This window comes from Cottoperca gobio, chromosome 14 (assembly GCF_900634415.1).
Source record: "Cottoperca gobio chromosome 14, fCotGob3.1, whole genome shotgun sequence".
Taxonomy (NCBI): Eukaryota; Metazoa; Chordata; class Actinopteri; order Perciformes; family Bovichtidae; genus Cottoperca; species Cottoperca gobio.
Genome location: NC_041368.1, coordinates 19,922,410 through 19,939,961, shown reverse-complemented (window position 1 = coordinate 19,939,961; position 17,552 = coordinate 19,922,410). Strand labels below are relative to the sequence as shown.

Here is a 17,552-nt window from a genome sequence, read left to right as displayed (position 1 = left end):
GTAATGTTGCTTTTTTATGGTTTCTTACAGCTGATATGTTTTATAGTTGGAAGTCTGTGAGTGATTAATAAAAAACATTTAAAAGTAAATAACAAGTGAGATGACTGATTTATCTTTGAGTGAAAAGCCATGTTTACTTTGTGTGTGCATGTGCATCAATGCATCAAACTGGTTTACTGTTTACTGTCCTTGTTAACGGCAGCACCAGCTGCAGATCATTTGTTTAAGCACAACCGACTGAGGAGAGATTCAGGCGACCAAATTCACCGTTTGTTAGGCGCACTTCCCCTTTTTCTACTAATGTCTAACAGAGATTAAATAATTATAAATCCTAAATATGCCTATAATATTCTCAAAAACACCACAGGGATAAAATAAATAGATAAAACCATTTTCAGATTTGGGGTGCATTGAGAGGTCTTGGTCTCATGACCTCAGTACTTTTACAATACTGGAAATGGCTCGTCTTTTATTTACTATATCAATGGAATATTATAACTGATGCATTCATATGTAAGCAGCATTTCATTGCTGTAGTCCATCCATCCATCGTCTACCGCTTATCCGGGATCGGGTCGCGGGGGCAGCAGCTCCAGTAAGGAACCCCAATCTTCCCTTCTCCGGGCCACATCCTCCAGCTCTGACTGGGGGATCCTGAGGCGTTCCCAGGCCAGTGAGGAGATATAATCTCTCCACCGAGTCCTGGGTCTTCCCCGGGGTCTCCTCCCAGCTGGACGTGCCTGGAACACCTCCCTAGGGAGGCGCCCAGGTGGCATCCTTATTAGATGCCCGAACCACCTCAACTGGCTCCTTTCAACGTAAAGGAGCAGCGGATCTACTCCGAGTCTCTCACGGATGGCTGAGCTTCTCACCCTATCTCTAAGGGAGACGCCAGCCACCCGTCTGAGAAAACCCATTTCGGCCGCTTGTACCCGTGATCTCGTTCTTTCGGTCATGACCCAGCCTTCATGACCATAGGTGAGGGTAGGAACGAAGATCGACCGGTATATTGAGAGCTTTGCCTTCTGGCTCAGCTCTCTTTTCGTCACAACGGTGCGGTAAAGTGACTGTAATACCGCCCCCGCTGCTCCGATTCTCCGGCCAATCTCTCGCTCCATTGTCCCCTCACTCGCGAACAAGACCCCGAGGTACTTGAACTCCTTCACTTGGGGTAATGGCTCATTCCCTACCCGGAGTAGGCAATCCACCGGTTTCCTGCTGAGAGCCATGGCCTCAGATTTGGAGGTGCTGATCCTCATCCCAACCGCTGCACACTCAGCTGCGAACCGATCCAGTGACTGTTGAAGGTCACAGACCGATGATGCCATAAGGACCACATCATCTGCAAAGAGCAGCGATGAGATCCTCAGGTCACCGAACTGCAACCCCTCTCCTCCACGACTACGCCTCGATATCCTATCCATGAAAATCACGAATAGGATTGGTGATAAAGCGCAGCCCTGGCGAAGGCCAACATTCACGGGAAACGAGTCCGACTTACTGTCGAGTATCCGGACACAACTCTCGCTTTGGGCGTACAGGGATTGGATGGCCCTCAAAAGTGACCCCCTCACCCCATACTCCCGCAGCACCTCCCACAGTATCACCCGGGGGACCCGGTCATACGCCTTCTCCAGATCCACAAAACACATGTAGACCGGATGGGCGTAGTCCCAGGCCCCCTCCAGGATCCTTGCAAGAGTAAAGAGTTGGTCTGTTGTTCCACGACCAGGACGGAATCCGCATTGTTCCTCTTCAATCAGAGGTTCGACTACCGGCCGAACCCTCCTTTCCAGTACCTTGGAGTAGACTTTACCAGGGAGGCTGAGAAGTGTGATACCCCTGTAGTTGGCACACACTCTCTGGTCCCCCTTTTTAAATAGGGGAACCACCACCCCGGTCTACCAACCCCTAGGCACTGTCCCAGACTTCCACGCAATGTTGACAAGGCGTGTCAACCAAGACAGCCCCTCAACACCCAAAGCCTTCAGCATTTCTGGACGGATCTCATCAACCCTTGCGGCTTTGCCACTGTGGAGTTGTTTGACTACCTCAGTGACTTCCATCAGGGAAATTGACGATGATCCCCCATCAGCTTCCAGCTCTGCCTCAACCATAGCGGGCGTGTTAGTCGGATTCAGGAGTTCCTCAACGTGCTCCTTCCAGCGGCCGATAACCTTCTCAGTTGAAGTCAGCAGGGTCCCACCCTTGCTGTACACAGCTTGGATGGTTCCTCGCTTCCCCCTCCTGAGGTGCCGGATGGTTTTCCAGAAGCACCTTGGTGCCGACCGAAAGTCCTTCTCCATAGCTTCTCCGAACTTCTCCCACACCCGCTGCTTTGCCTCTGACACGGCAGAAGCTGCCGCCCTTCTAGTCCTTCGATACCCTGCAACTGTTTCCGGAGTCCTCCCGGATAACATAACCCGGAAGGACTCCTTCTTCAGTCGGAGGGCTTCCCTGACCACCGGGGTCCACCACGGTGTTCGAGGGTTACCGCCCCTTGAGGCACCTAAGACCTTGAGACCACAGCTCATCACCGCAGCTTCAGCAATAGAGGTTTTGAACATTGCCCACTCAGGTTCAATGCCCCCAACCTCCACAGGGATAGCTGAAAAGCTCCGCCGGAGGTGTGAGTTAAAGATCACCAGGACAGGGGCTTCTTCCAGACGTTCCCAGTTCACCCGCACTACCCGTTTGGGTTTACCAGGTCTGTCCAGAGTCTTCCCCCACCCCTTGATCCAACTCACCACCAGATGGTGATCAGTCGACAGCTCCGCCCCTCTCTTCACCCGAGTGTCCAAAACATGCGGCCTCAGATCAGATGATACGATTACGAAATCGATCATTGACCTTTGGCCTAGGGTGCTCTGGTACCACATGCACTTATGAGCATCCTTATGTTCGAACATGGTGTTTGTTATGGCCATTCCATGACTAGGACAGAAGTCCAACAACAAACGACCGTTCGGGTTTAGATCAGGGAGGCCCTTCCTCCCAATCACGCCTCTCCAGGTGTCTCCATCGTTTCCCACGTGTGCGTTGAAGTCTCCCAGCAAGACTACGGAGTCCCCTACTGGAACCCCCTGCAGGGCTCCATTCAGGGTCTCCAAGAAGGCCGAATACTCAGAACTGTGGTTTGGGGCATAGGCACAAACAACAGTCAGAGTTTTCCCCCCCATAACCCGAAGGCGTAGGGAGGCGACCCTCTCGTCCACCGGGATAAACTCCAACGTAGCGGCGCTCAGCCGGGGGCTAGTGAGTATCCCCACCCCGGCCCGACGCCTCACACCTTGGGCAACTCCGGAGAAGAATAGAGTCCAACCCCTATCCAGGAGTACGGTTCCAGAGCCAAGACTGTGCGTGGAGGCAAGCCCCACCAGATCCAACTGGTAGCGATCCACCTCCCGCACTAGTTCCGGCTCCTTCCGCCACAGAGAGGTGACGTTCCACGTCCCCAGAGCCAGCCTCTGCTGCCCGGGTCTGGTCCGTCGAGATCCCTGACCATCACTGCCACCCGTGTGACAGCGCACCCGACCCCAGCGGTTTTTCCCATGAGTGGTGGGCCCACAGGATGGATGGATGGGAGGCACCACGTAGCTTCTTCGGGCTGTGCCCGACTGGGCTCCGTGGCAAACCCGGCCACCAGGCGCTCGCTGTCGGGCCCTCCCTCTGGGCCTGGCTCCAGACGGGGGCCCCGGGCTTCCTCCGGGCAGGGTCTCTCCTTTCCTTTCCCTTTCTTTCATAAAGTCGTTTTTGAACCATTCTTAGTCTGGCCCCTCACCTGAGACCAATTTGCCTTGGGAGACCCTACCAGGAGCACTAGGCTCCAGACAACACAGCTCTCAGGTTCATAGGGACACACAAACCTCTCCACCACGATAAGGTGATGGTTCCCAGAGAGGTTGCTGTAGTTGTTGATCAAATTTGAGCTGATTTAGCTATTCTATATGTAATTGCTATTCTCTGTTTAATCTGAATTTAGGAACTAGTAGCTTTCCAATAATCTAATTCATAAAAAAAAAGAAAAAAGGAGGACTATAATGCATTGCAGGTACAAGGCAGTTTATGATACACACAAAGGGCTGCAGTTGCAATTACAGACACATAAAAAGTGTTTTCACAAAACACGATTGTTGCGTACTGTGGTGCGTGTGTGTGTCTCTCTCTCTCCCTCTGCATACGCTCTCCCCAGCTGCAGCTCCCTCAGGTGCCGGCAATTCATTATCAGTGCCTGTACAAAAGGCTGGGACCAATACCACTCTCTCTGCTTCTTCTCCTGCTCAGTGTGTGCACTTGGTGTCGGTCCTCTACAGTGGTGGAGTGGCTAAGGTGCTGTGGAGCAGAATTATGCATGTGTGGAGATACTTTTGTTTTACCTGTATATTAATTAAATGCTCTTTTCTTTTACAAATTGGTTGCCTCGTTCTCCCTTTCTTCGCCCGGGTTATTTCATTTCTTGTTGTTACTTCCCCACCAGGCCTAGACTAGTAGGGAACGTAACAAATGGGGGCTCGTCCGGGATTTTGAAAAAAGGAGCGTGAGTAACTGATTTGTTTTTGTGTACTAGTGTGTGAATGTGCAACATTGTCTCAAGGTCTGTGTGTTAACAACTGGTAATTCCCTATAATCAAACTTTTATTGATAGCATTAAGTTATTGCCCTGGTTTGCCTTTATCTTGAATGCTGAATGTTGAAAGGCAGTCTAAGAAATGTTCGTAATCACTTTTTTCAATTAACACAGTTAAAGCAGTTTGAAGAAAAGATCAAGATGTCTTAGAGACCAGAGTACAGCAGGAGAAATTAGTGGAGATAAAGTAACAAGTCACACTGAAGCACAGCATCAGAAACAATCCCAGACGTCTCTAAAAAGGTCCTTTGTTTGGATATCAGGTAACATCTCCTCATTATCGTCACGTTTTCATCTTTGAAGTGGATTAACAAATGTATTTATGCGGTTTAGACACCTGGACAAACCTAAAAAGATTCATGAGATGAATGAAAATAATCTCATTGTTCTGCCAGCACAGTGGTTTATTATGAAAAGAAATATCCAGAAAGCTTTATCAAATTAATCAAAATCCTTGCTTGATTCCTCTCACCCTGCCATTGATTGACTGTGAGTAATGCCAACACTAAAGTGTGTTTCACAACAACATCATTTCCTCAAAATCTGTGGAATAATAGGGGAACCCCAGATAGGGAAGGAGAACTAATTGATGCAACTAGTTACTACTATGAGAAAATACCACGTTAATCAATAACATTATTTATTGCAGTATCAGGCTGGATGCAGAACATCTTCTTCTCTGTCATAACTTAGTCTCTTCAACACTCTGTTGAAATAAGTAATGGTGGTTTGTTTTAAGTTAGTCCATCCCTCCATCCATCGTCTACCGCTTATCCGGGGTCGGGTCGCAGGGGCAGCAGCTCCAGTAAGGAACCCCAAACTTCATTTCTCCGGGCCACATCCCCCTCGGGTTCCCCCAGCTCCGACTGGGGGATCCCGAGGCGTTCCCAGGCCAGTGAGGAGATATAATCTCTCCACCGAGTCCTGGGTCTTCCCCGCGGTCTCCTCCCAGCTGGACGTGTCTGGAACACCTCCCTAGGGAGGAGCCCAGGTGGCATCCTTACTAGATGAACCACCTCAACTGGCTCCTTTCAACGCAAAGGAGCAGTGGCTCTACTCCGAGTCTCTTACAGATGGCTGAACTTCTCACCCTATCTCTATCTCTAACCCATTTTGGCTGCTTGTACCAGTGATCCTGTTCTTTCGGTCATGACCCAGCCTTCATAGGTGAGGGTAGGAACGAAGATTGACCGGTAGATCGAGAGCTTTGCCTTCTGGCTCAGCTCTCTTTTCGTCACAACGGTGCGGTAAAGCGAATGCAATACCGCCCCCGCTGCTCCGTTTCTCCGGCCAATCTCTCGCTTCATTGTCCCCTCACTCGCGAACAAGACCTCGAGATGCTTGAACTCCTTCACTTGGGATAAGGGCTCATTCCCTAATGAGTAGGCAATCCACCGGTTTCCTGCTGAGAGCCATAGCCTCAGAGGTGCTGATCCTCATCCCAACCGCTTCACACTCAGCTGCAAACAGATCCAGTGACTGTTGAAGGTCACAGACTGATGATGCCATCAGGACCACATCATCTGTAAAGAGCAGCGATGAGATCCTCAGGCCACTGAACTGCAACCCCTCTCCTCCACGACTCTACGCCTCGATATCCTGTCCATGACTATCTCAAACTGGATTGGTGATAAAGTGCAGCCCTGGCGGAGGCCAACATCCACTGGGAACAAGTCTGACTTACTGCCAAGTATCCGGACACAACTCTCGCTTTGGCCGTACAGAGATTGGATGGCCCTCAGAAGTGACCCCCCCAACCCCATACTCCCACAGTATCACCCAGGGGACCCGGTCATACGCCTTCTCCAGATCCACAAAATACATGGGCATACTATCAGGCCCCCTCCAGGATCCTTGCGAGAGTGAAGAGTTGGTCCGTTGTTCCACGACCAGGGCGAATGTTTTAAATTAGCCAAATAGTTAAATCCAGTTTATCCTGTATGCTTGTTTGTTAAAAATAGAATATTGTGGGATTTTGTTTGAGCTTTTTAACACTGTTTCAGGATTTAATTATTAAAATAAGCATGTACAGTATATTGTTTTGACTTTTTCCAATGAGACTTGCCACTGCAGGGGAATTTGTTGGCTTTACCATCTGGTCCGAATCAGTTTTCAGTAGAGCGGAGAACTCGTCTAAGTCGTCTCTCTGCACATATAAACTTAAAGCCCTTCATAATAAAGAGTCAAATTCATTGATGAATAGATTTTTTATTTTATGAAAAAACACAGACCAAAAAACACAACTATATACAAATATTGTTTACAAATGAACTGCCTGAAGCAAACGACTGTAAGATATTGAAGTAGAGCTTTCACCAGAAGTTTATCAAATGTATTCTCATCCCTTAAAATGTAATGTACTGGTGCACATAACGGAAAACTGCCTGTTAAGCGCACTGAATATGATCTTAAATTTTTATATAACTTAATATTGTTTACCTTGTATATATTCATGGCTGAGTATGATCCTGTGCATGTCCTGCCTGAGCAAAAACAATTCCTGTTTTATTACAACTCATCGCTACAAAGAACTGAGCACCAAAATGCCTTGATCCAGCCAATAACATTGAAAATGAACAGCATGTGAGTTCTTCTAAAACAGTGCACTTCATAACTTCACACAAAGGTTGAGGGAAAGCTCTCTGAATTGCTGCCGACACTTCCCATCAGGAACTGGAGAGATGATGATGGGGATGGGTGTTTTCTCAACTGAGAAGGGGAGGATGGTGGGCGGGATGAGCTCTTTAAAAGTCCAAAGTGTCAAAGCACTATCCTGTCCAGAAGATCTCAATGCATGGGCATAACTTGAAATATGTTGTTCCAGAGGTTGTCTGTGAGATTTGAGAAGTCTGAGCCCAAAGTTGTGTAATGTGGCATCTCATCTAGCTCGTCGACTGTAAAACAAACAGAGGAAATCCAAGGTCAGGATGGTGAAGAACAATATACATTATGTTATAAAGTACTAAATATTTCATAAAGTGACATTTGTCGTCCCTCTCATCAGGGTCGTCTCAGATTGGATTTTAAATTGTGTTATGAACTTGACCCGCGTACTTGAAAGACGTGGACATTCAAAGGCTACTAAGTTGCATTATGGGAAATGTAGGATCCAGTGTTTTTGACTCTTAAAAGGGACTAAAAGTCAGAATACCCCAGCCTTAAACCTTAAGCTTTAAGGCGTTATCTTGCACATGAATATAAAGACAATTCTCCATCTAACCCAGGCTTTCTCTAAGAGTGCTCCAACAGCACCCCCCTCGCACGGAGCACCCCTCCCCCCTTATGTTTTTGGATATTTGGGGAGTTAGGTGGTCCGTGAGTGTTTTTTTATTGGTTAAGTGGTCCTTGGTCTGAAAACATTTGAGAAACACTGATCTAACCCATCAACTAGTAACATTTACCTGAGGAAGAATCACTCCACTGGCTCCCTGGACTGGTGCATGCTTCATTGCTCAGGAACCCCTTGTAGTCTAAACTGCTTGTCGTCCGGTTTGAATCTTTCTCCAGTTGCTGGCAAATCTGAAAGAGCAACACTGGACTGAGTATGGCTATAATATTTTGAGCAATTTGGCTTATCTTATTGTTTTGGGTATTCATACAAAAGCCAAACAGATTAAGACAAACATGGGTATTCCTGTCAATGAGAAATGCATGCTGGGTGCCAAAGGCAATGCTTACCTGGATTATGTCGTCGGTTAATTCGTACGCTGGAAGATCTGAGCAAAGAGAGAGGGAGAAAAAAGAGACGGGGACATGAGTACAGCACTGATATCATTCCATCTGAGTGAATTAACTTCACTTATAGTAAACCATTTATTAGAAAGTGTATCATATGTGTTGTTTTCTTACCGTGCTCGGGTGAAACTTGAAATCTGTGGCTGAATGGAAAGCTAGAGTCGATCTCCACTGACGAAGACCAGTCAGGAACTTCAGATGGAGCCATAAATGAGAAATCTGCAAAGATGGTAAAATATAGAATTAAATACAATTTATTCTCAAGCATTAAATTACAAATTCAAGGTTTGCCTTCACTGCACCCTGGAACCTAATACTAACAATGTATTATCTATGTACTTGTTTGACCGTTCTCACCTGGCTGCTCAGTGTGCACTGTGCTGTCGACTGTGTTCTCCTGAGTGAACGAAGAGTCTTCCGGTGTCGACTCTTTCATGGGAAACTCGGTATTACTGCAATCCGCTTCTTCCTCCATCTTGATCACTGAGCTCTGCAGAGGCCAAGATAGTCACATTCAGTGAGATTTATGAAATTTCCATGAGATTAAAAAAAAAAACACACATCTGCAGCTGTAATTCTAGCTATTGCACAGATGCCATTAAAATATCCTGATGTTATAATATATTCTAATGTGAACTGGCTATGTATGCAGACAACAGTCTAATATCCCTGAAGCAGCACAAAAGTAGAACGGTCATAAGATATCTGCAGTATTTACCTTCTTTTTTGGCTTTGTTTCCTTTGCTTTGCTTTGTTTATCTGTGCAGATGAAAGAAAGACATGTTGATCAAACAGCTCATTGTGTGATTATAGAACAAACTGACTTCATGAGTAAACTATAAAAAGACTTCCTGTCAGTTTCTCACCTTTAGATTTTGGGCTGGCAGGCAGCATCCTGAACACACGCACAGCTTGGTGGCCTTTGTTGATGCTCTTGTCTTTCACCCCCTCGATGTCAGGAAGCGAGTTCATTGCAGCGCGGAAGTTAACTTTCCATGTCTTTGGGTCACAAGTCTGACCTTCGACAAATTTCCCTGCAGAATGCATTTAGTTTAGTCTCAAGGAGGAATTGTATGTGTTATTATGTGCAGAGTTTGCGTGTGTATTCACACTTTCTCACCTGTGTGGATGGCCCATTGTTTGAACAGACTTGCGTCTTTATCCATCTCCCAGCCTCGTCGAGCTGCATGCTTCCAGGGGATTGAGAACATGGTCTTATTCTGGAAAATACAAAAGGAAACACTAAATTAGAACGATGGTTCAACATAGAACAAACTATACTTTTTTCTGTACAGCTCCACAATTCATCCCAGCACGTGGTTCAAACAAGCTACTCTACTAGCTAGTAACATGCAAATATTGTGGGGTCAGGTTAGAAACAAACATAAAGAAGGACACATGCAGCCTTCCAGATCACTTCCCTGATTAACATCAGTGGCACTCCAATTATATGTCTGTTACAGTAGTTGTTTCAATATACTAACTACACGCTTTCAGTAAATGTCATAATGCAATTTGTTTCAATAGGAAATAAACTTCTCACCTTGTCTATCCAAGTCACACCTAAGACTGAATTGGACTCGATCTTCTCCTGTAGCCATGGCCTCATCCTCATCCTATTCACGGGCATGTTTGCCTAAAATATGCAGCAACAGAAAAGAGGAGTATTTAGATAAATCAGGAATGCATTGTGATATATACAGCTCCAGTGAGAAGAAATCAACTCCCACTTCTGCCTGAGCGTTAAATTTAGTGCCCGTTAGCCGGGGTTCACAGCCAGGGCATGCAGGCGGAGTCAGAGCTACTTATGAAGGTCACAATATCAAAATGTATTTCCTTTTAGACTTGTATGGCTTTTGCATTGAATAAAATCTTCAAATACACGTGGACTCATTATGCAGTCCAAAAGTTAAAGAAAAAAAGTCTTGCAACTCGATGTTATTGGAGAGCGCGATCAAAGATCCGTGCGAGTGCACACACCTCCTCCTGCACTGCTGCGTTCATGCGACAGTCTACATATACATTCAAATAAGTCACTTTGTCTCTGAATCAACTCCTGTCAAAAAAAAAGCTATTCTAAACGCATGGTGTGCAAGAATAACAAAAACGTTACTATTAGAATAAATAAACGCATCACTACATTAGTTGTTAAGGCGTGTTAGAGGCTAACAAAGTTATCTCCCTGTACATGGATTCAAGATTTACAATACGTATTCTCAAAAGCAGCTCCCGGCAAGAAAAATGTTTCAATCTGAGGCATAACATGCAAACAGAAGTGATACATTGATATCAAATCACTTACAGATTATGCTTGTTCTGTGATGATCCGTATGAGGACAATTCTCAAGAATAGTCCAATCGGTTTAAGTTTCTTTTGTTTTGTTTTTACAAAGGAAGCTTCTCCTCGTCTTTGTCTTATCCACTTGGAGACCTGTCTTCATCTGAAGCGTGCACTGAGGGTTGACAGAAGAAGACCAAGTTTTATAGTGAGGATAGGACTATGGGTTTTCCCTGGTTGAACGAGGACAACGTCAACAAGCTGTAAAAAATGTCCGTCATGAAACATTGTTATTTTTATCATTTGGATTTATAATTTCAGTTTTATAGAGAGCAGTTAAAAATGCTCTTGTGGAAACATTACTTATCATGTTTATACTAATGCAACTTCATGCTTGTCGTGTTTATTTTTCAAACGCAAATTTACATATCGTGAATAGAGGAAGAAAAAGCAGGTTACACCAAACTACTTAATTTCTACCAGTCAAATAAGCATCTTTCAACGGGAATGACTTGCACTGTAAACTACTGATCTCATCTCTGCATATGTGCCCGTCAATCCCCACCTGTCTGACAAAAATGTGATTTAAAGACGCTACAGGATCAAATATAAAAATGTAGTTAGGTTAAGGTGCACACTTTTTACAGCGCTGCAAGCGCATGCGCAGCTGTCAGCCACTTTCAGCAGTAGACCTGTTTCCGAGAAATCATGCTGTTGAACGCAAAAGGAAGTTTATAACAACATGGATTGATTACTGTAGCTTGCAGCACGTATACTGGGCTGAACCACATACCTGAATGAGCCAACTCATCTGTATGTCACTCTCGTGTTTTTTAAAATATGTATCATGGGACAGTTCTGGAGACTTCGCTATTGGCCTGCTTATTGCAAACGTTTAAATATGTGCAGGTGTTGTCTCATGTTGAAGATTTTTTATTTAAGAATGAAATATTAAAGTATAACATGTATTGGTTTAATTAGTATATATATCAATATGCCATATACAGTACATAGTTATAACAAGAGGGATATCAATAATAATAATAATTATAATTTCCAGTATTAGGCTAGTAATATCAATTAGTAGTATGGAGATTGTGCAAAGTGTAGGCTACCTTATTAAAGTTAATAATATGCATATAAACTATCATTAAACTCCCTGCAGACAAACCCAAGCATTTATTTTAAAGTGTTTTGTAATTTAAAATTACACACATTAAAGATTAATCTGTAGTTTTTACTTTTAATTTGAATTTAAAAAAAAAAAGTGTAGTTTTCCCTCAAAAGGCTTTGCACACAACAATTAATCCAGACTTTAAAAAAGTTTCTTTGTTTGTATATCAGCTAACATCTCCTCATTATCATCACATTTCAATCTGTAAAGTGGATTAGTCTACTTATGCGGTTTACAGTCATCAACAGACACCTGGACAAACCTGAAAAGATTCTGCTGACATTTGAAAAGAATCTCATTGTTCTGCCAGCACAGTGGTTTAATAGGAAAATAAATTGGCAGACATATGCAGACATCATTTAATTTACTGCCATTCATTGATTGTGAGGGATGTCAACACTAAAGTGTGTTTTGCAACGACATTATTTTCTCAACATCTGAGGAATAATGGGGGAACCCCAGATATGGAAGGAGAAATAACTGATGCAACTAGAAAGAAAGATAAAAACTTTATTTAGAAATTGTTGTGCAACAGTTGCATTACACTGGGGCGGCTGTGGCTAAGGAGGGTAGAGTGACTGTCTACCCGTAGGACGGTTGGTGGTTCAATCCCCAGCCCCCTGCAGTCAGCATGTCAAAGTGTCCTTGGGCAAGATACCCCAAATTGCTCCCGATGGCCAACAGTGTGAGTGTGTGTGAATGGTTATCCCTACTGACGAGTTGATGTGCACCTTGTATGGTAGTCTCTGACTCTCTATGTGTGTGAATGACATGTGTTGTAAAGCGCTTTGAGTGCTCATAAAAGATTGGAAAAGCAGTCCATCTACCATTTACATACTGTATAATATCAACATTAAACTAGTTGCTACACATAATGAGAAAATACCACGTTAATCATTAACATTATTTATTGCAGTATCAGGCTGGATGCAGAACATCTTCTTCTCTGTCATGACGTCATACCTTCGTCTTTTCAACACTTTGTTGAAATAAGTAATAGTGGTTTGTTTTAAGTTAGTTCAATCCAGTTTATCCTGTTTGCTTGTTTGTTAAAAATAGAATATTGTTGTCCGCGGAGCATTTAAAGTCATCTATCTCTGCACATATAAACTTAAAGCCCTTCATAATAAAGAGTCAAATTCATTGATGAACAATTTTTTATTTTATGAAAAAACACAGACCAAAAAATACAACTATATACAAATATTGTTTACAAGTGAACTGCCTGAAGCAAACGACTGTAAGATATTGAAGTAGAGCTTTCACCAGAAGTTTATAAAATGTATTCTCATCCCTTAAAATGTAATGTACTGGTGCACATAACGGAAAACTGATATCAATTATTTGACACGATATATTAACTACCTGTTAAGCGCACTGAATATGATCTTAAATTTTTATATATCTTAATATTGTTTACCTTGCATATATTCATGGCTGAGTATGATCCTGTGCATGTCCTGCCTGAGCAAAAACAATTCCTGTTTTATTACAACTCATCGCTACAAAGAACTGAGCACCAAAATGCCTTGATCCAGCCAATAACATTGAAAATGAACAGCATGTGAGTTCTTCTAAAACAGTGCACTTCATAACTTCACACAAAGGTTGAGGGAAAGCTCTCTGAATTGCTGCCGACACTTCCCATCAGGAACTGGAGAGATGATGATGGGGATGGGTGTTTTCTCAACTGAGAAGGGGAGGATGGTGGGTGGGATGAGCTCTTTAAAAGTTCAAAGTGTCAAAGCACTATCCTGTCCAGAAGATCTCAATGCATGGGCATAATTTGAAACATGTTGTTCCAGAGGTTGTCTGTGGGATTTGAGAAGTCTGAGCCCAAAGTTGTGTAATGTGGCATCTCATCTAGCTCGTCGACTGTAAAACAAACAGAGGAAATCCAAGGTCAGGATGGTGAAGAACAATATACATTATGTTATAAAGTACTAAACATTTCATAAAGTGACATTTGTCGTCTCAGATTGGATTTTAAATTGTGTTATGAACTTGACCCGCGTACTTTAAAGACGTGGACATTCATCAGGCAGAAAGGCTACTAAATTGCATTATGGGAAATGTAGGATCCAGTGTTTTTGACTCTTAAAAGGGACTAAAAGTCAGAATATCTCAGACTCTGCTGAAATACACATTTACATCTAGATTTCTCTTAAGGCATTATGTTGTACATGAATATAAAGACAGTTCTCCATCCAACCCATCAACTAGTAACATTTACCTGAGGAAGAATCACTCCACTGGCTCCCTGGACTGGTGCATGCTTCATTGCTCAGGAACCCCTTGTAGTCTAAACTGCTTGTCGTCCAGTTTGAATCTTTCTCCAGTTGCTGGCAAATCTGAAAGAGCAACACTGGACTGAGTATGGCTATAATATTTTGAGCAATTTAGCTTATCTTATTGTTTTGGGTATTCATACAAAAGCCAAACAGATTAAGACAAACATGGGTATTCCTGTCAATGAGAAATGCATGCTGGGTGCCAAAGGCAATGCTTACCTGGATTATGTCGTCGGTTAATTCGTACGCTGGAAGATCTGAGCAAAGAGAGAGGGAGAAAAAAGAGACGGGGACATGAGTACAGCACTGATATCATTCCATCTGAGTGAATTAACTTCACTTATAGTAAACCATTTATTAGAAAGTGTATCATATGTGTTGTTTTCTTACCGTGCTCGGGTGAAACTTGAAATCTGTGGCTGAATGGAAAGCTAGAGTCGATCTCCACTGACGAAGACCAGTCAGGAACTTCAGATGGAGCCATAAATGAGAAATCTGCAAAGATGGTAAAATATAGAATTAAATACAATTTATTCTCAAGCATTAAATTACAAATTCAAGGTTTGCCTTCACTGCACCCTGGAACCTAATACTAACAATGTATTATCTATGTACTTGTTTGACCGTTCTCACCTGGCTGCTCAGTGTGCACTGTGCTGTCGACTGTGTTCTCCTGAGTGAACGAAGAGTCTTCCGGTGTCGACTCTTTCATGGGAAACTCGGTATTACTGCAATCCGCTTCTTCCTCCATCTTGATCACTGAGCTCTGCAGAGGCCAAGATAGTCACATTCAGTGAGATTTATGAAATTTCCATGAGATTAAAAAAAAAAACACACATCTGCAGCTGTAATTCTAGCTATTGCACAGATGCCATTAAAATATCCTGATGTTATAATATATTCTAATGTGAACTGGCTATGTATGCAGACAACAGTCTAATATCCCTGAAGCAGCACAAAAGTAGAACGGTCATAAGATATCTGCAGTATTTACCTTCTTTTTTGGCTTTGTTTCCTTTGCTTTGCTTTGTTTATCTGTGCAGATGAAAGAAAGACATGTTGATCACTTAAACAGCTCATTGTGTGATTATAGAACAAACTGACTTCATGAGTAAACTATAAAAAGACTTCCTGTCAGTTTCTCACCTTTAGATTTTGGGCTGGCAGGCAGCATCCTGAACACACGCACAGCTTGGTGGCCTTTGTTGATGCTCTTGCCTTTCACCTCCTCGATGTCAGGAAGCGAGTTCATTGCACACCGGAAGTTGGCTTTCCATGTCTTTGGGTCACAAGTCTGACCTTCGACAAATTTCCCTGCAGAATGCATTTAGTTTAGTCTCAAGGAGGAATTGTATGTGTTATTATGTGCAGAGTTTGCGTGTGTATTCACACTTTCTCACCTGTGTGGATGGCCCATTGTTTGAACAGACTTGCGTCTTTATCCATCTCCCAGCCGTGTCGAGCTGCATGCTTCCAGGGGATTGAGAACATGGTCTTATTCTGGAAAATACAAAAGTAAACACTAAGTTAGAACGATGGTTCAACATAGAACAAACTAAAGTTTGAGCACAAATGTTCAAATATTGCAAGAGGCTGAACTGAGCATCTAACTTGTGGGCTACTGTTAACAGTTTTCTATTGCATTACCATAAATTGTCTAAAAATATTATTTGCCTTAGCACAGTCGAAGTAGTCAGGGAAGACACAACACACACACTAGACAAGCTTTTGTCATTATCTTTAGTCTGAACCACAGCATGTCACATTTGGAAGAGATACATTTGGTATATCTCCCACTGCAGCTCCACAATTCATCCCAGCACGTGGTTCAAACAAGCTACTCTACTAGCTAGTAACATGCAAATATTGTGGGGTCAGGTTAGAAACAAACATAAAGAAGGACACATGCAGCCTTCCAGATCACTTCCCTGATTAACATCAGTGGCACTCCAATTATATGTCTGTTACTGTAGTTGTTTCAATATACTAACTACACGCTTTCAGTAAATGTCATGTACATGAACCAATGCAATTTGTTTCAATAGGAAATAAACTTCTCACCTTGTCTATCCAAGTCAGACCCAAGACTGAATTGGACTCGATCTTCTCCTGTAGCCATGGCCTCATCCTCATCCTTGCCACGGGCATGTTTGACTAAAATATCTAGCAACAGAAAAGAGGAGTATTTAGATAAATCAGGAATGCATTGTGATATATACAGCTCCAGTGAGAAGAACTCCCGCATCTGCCTGAGCGTTAAATTTAGTGCCCGTTAGCCGGGGTTCACAGGCCAGGGCATGCAGGCGGAGTCAGCGCTACTTATGAAGGTCACAATATCAAAATGTATTTCCTTATTAGACTTGTATGGCTTTTGCATTGAATAAAATCTTCAAATACACGTGGACTCATTATGCAGTCCAAAAGTTAAAGAAAGTCTTGCAACTCGATGTTATTGGAGAGCGCGATCAAAGATCCTCCTGTACTGCTGCGTTCATGCGACAGTCTACATATACATTCAAATAAGTCACTTTGTCTCTGAATCAACTCCTGTCAAAAAATAAGCTTTTCTAAACGCATGGTGTGCAAGAATTACAAAAACGTTACTATTAGAATAAATAAACGCATCACTACATTAGTTGTTAAGGCAGTGTTAGAGGCTAACAAAGTTATCTCCCTGTACATGGATTCAAGATTTACAATACGTATTCTCAAAAGCAGCTCCCGGAAAGAAAAATGTTTGAGGCATTAACATGCAAACAGAAGTGATACATTGATATCAAATCACTTACAGATTATGCTTGTTCTATGATGATCGGTATGAGGACAATTCTCAAGAATAGTCCAATCGGTTTAAATTTGCTTTGTTTTAGAAAAAAAAAGGAAGCTTCTCCTCGTCTTTGTCTTATCCACTTGGAGACCTGTCTTCATCTGAAGCGCGCACTGACGGTTGACAGAAGAAGACCAAGTTTTATAGTGACGATAGGACTATGGGTTTTCCCCGACTGAACGAGGACAACGTCAACAAGCTGTAAAAAATGTCCGTCATGAAACATTTTTTTTTTATCATTTGGATTTATAATTTCAGTTTTATAGAGAGCAGTTAAAAATTGCACCGTAAACTACTGATCTCATCTCTGCATATGTGCATGTCAATCCCCACCTGTCTGACAAAAATGTGATTTAAAGACGCTACAGGATCAAATATAAAAATGTAGTTAGGTTAAGGTGGACATTTCTTACAGCATGGCAGGCGCATGCGCAGCTGCCAGCCGCTTTCAGCAGTAGAGCTGTTTCCGAGAAATCATGCTGTTGAATGCAAAAGGAAGTTTATAACAACATGGATTGATTACTGTAGCTTGCAGCACGTATACTGGGCTGAACCACATACCTGAATGAGCCAACTCATCTGTATGTCACTCTCGTGTTTTTTAAAATATGTATCATGGG

The 17,552-nt window shown here is 43.1% G+C and overlaps 2 protein-coding genes across 5 annotated transcripts; both read right to left on the bottom strand.

Moving 5' to 3' along the window:
* Window positions 1-6,815: 6,815 nt before the first annotated feature.
* Window positions 6,816-10,843, bottom strand: LOC115018757 (interferon regulatory factor 1-like). Of its 3 annotated transcripts, none has more exons than XM_029447962.1 (10): window positions 10,665-10,843; window positions 9,906-10,007; window positions 9,483-9,582; window positions 9,229-9,396; window positions 9,081-9,121; window positions 8,720-8,852; window positions 8,477-8,581; window positions 8,306-8,343; window positions 8,029-8,146; window positions 6,816-7,521 (listed from the first exon to the last, which is right to left on the bottom strand). In XM_029447962.1, the coding sequence occupies exons 2-10, from the start codon at window positions 9,990-9,992 to the stop codon at window positions 7,415-7,417; spliced, it is 897 nt and encodes a 298-aa protein (XP_029303822.1). In that variant the 5' UTR covers window positions 9,993-10,007; window positions 10,665-10,843; the 3' UTR covers window positions 6,816-7,414. The 3 variants fall into 3 exon arrangements, with proteins under 3 accessions (XP_029303822.1, XP_029303823.1, XP_029303821.1); XM_029447963.1 differs by having other exon boundaries at window positions 9,513-9,582; window positions 9,906-9,998; XM_029447961.1 differs by having other exon boundaries at window positions 9,906-9,998; window positions 10,665-10,842.
* A 2,110-nt stretch (window positions 10,844-12,953) lies between these two features.
* irf1b (interferon regulatory factor 1b) lies at window positions 12,954-17,056 on the bottom strand. Of its 2 annotated transcripts, XM_029447959.1 has the most exons (10): window positions 16,895-17,055; window positions 16,167-16,268; window positions 15,506-15,605; window positions 15,252-15,419; window positions 15,100-15,140; window positions 14,739-14,871; window positions 14,496-14,600; window positions 14,325-14,362; window positions 14,048-14,165; window positions 12,954-13,689 (listed from the first exon to the last, which is right to left on the bottom strand). In XM_029447959.1, exons 2-10 carry the CDS (start codon window positions 16,251-16,253, stop codon window positions 13,583-13,585), a joined length of 897 nt encoding a protein of 298 aa, XP_029303819.1. In that variant the 5' UTR covers window positions 16,254-16,268; window positions 16,895-17,055; the 3' UTR covers window positions 12,954-13,582. The 2 variants fall into 2 exon arrangements, with proteins under 2 accessions (XP_029303819.1, XP_029303820.1); XM_029447960.1 differs by lacking the exon at window positions 14,048-14,165 and having other exon boundaries at window positions 16,895-17,056.
* Window positions 17,057-17,552: the final 496 nt, after the last annotated feature.

Coding starts and splice junctions, on each gene's coding strand:
- LOC115018757 (XM_029447962.1), bottom strand. CDS start 9,992: ATGCCCGTGAATAGGATGAGGATGAGGCCATGGCTACAGGAGAAGATC. Junction 8,344..8,476: donor TCAAGTTTCACCCGAGCACG/GTAAGAAAACAA, acceptor CTCTTTGCTCAG/ATCTTCCAGCGTACGAATTA. Junction 7,522..8,028: donor GTGGAGTGATTCTTCCTCAG/GTAAATGTTACT, acceptor TTTGTTTTACAG/TCGACGAGCTAGATGAGATG.
- irf1b (XM_029447959.1), bottom strand. CDS start 16,253: ATGCCCGTGGCAAGGATGAGGATGAGGCCATGGCTACAGGAGAAGATC. Junction 14,601..14,738: donor AGTGCACACTGAGCAGCCAG/GTGAGAACGGTC, acceptor CCATCTTTGCAG/ATTTCTCATTTATGGCTCCA. Junction 14,363..14,495: donor TCAAGTTTCACCCGAGCACG/GTAAGAAAACAA, acceptor CTCTTTGCTCAG/ATCTTCCAGCGTACGAATTA.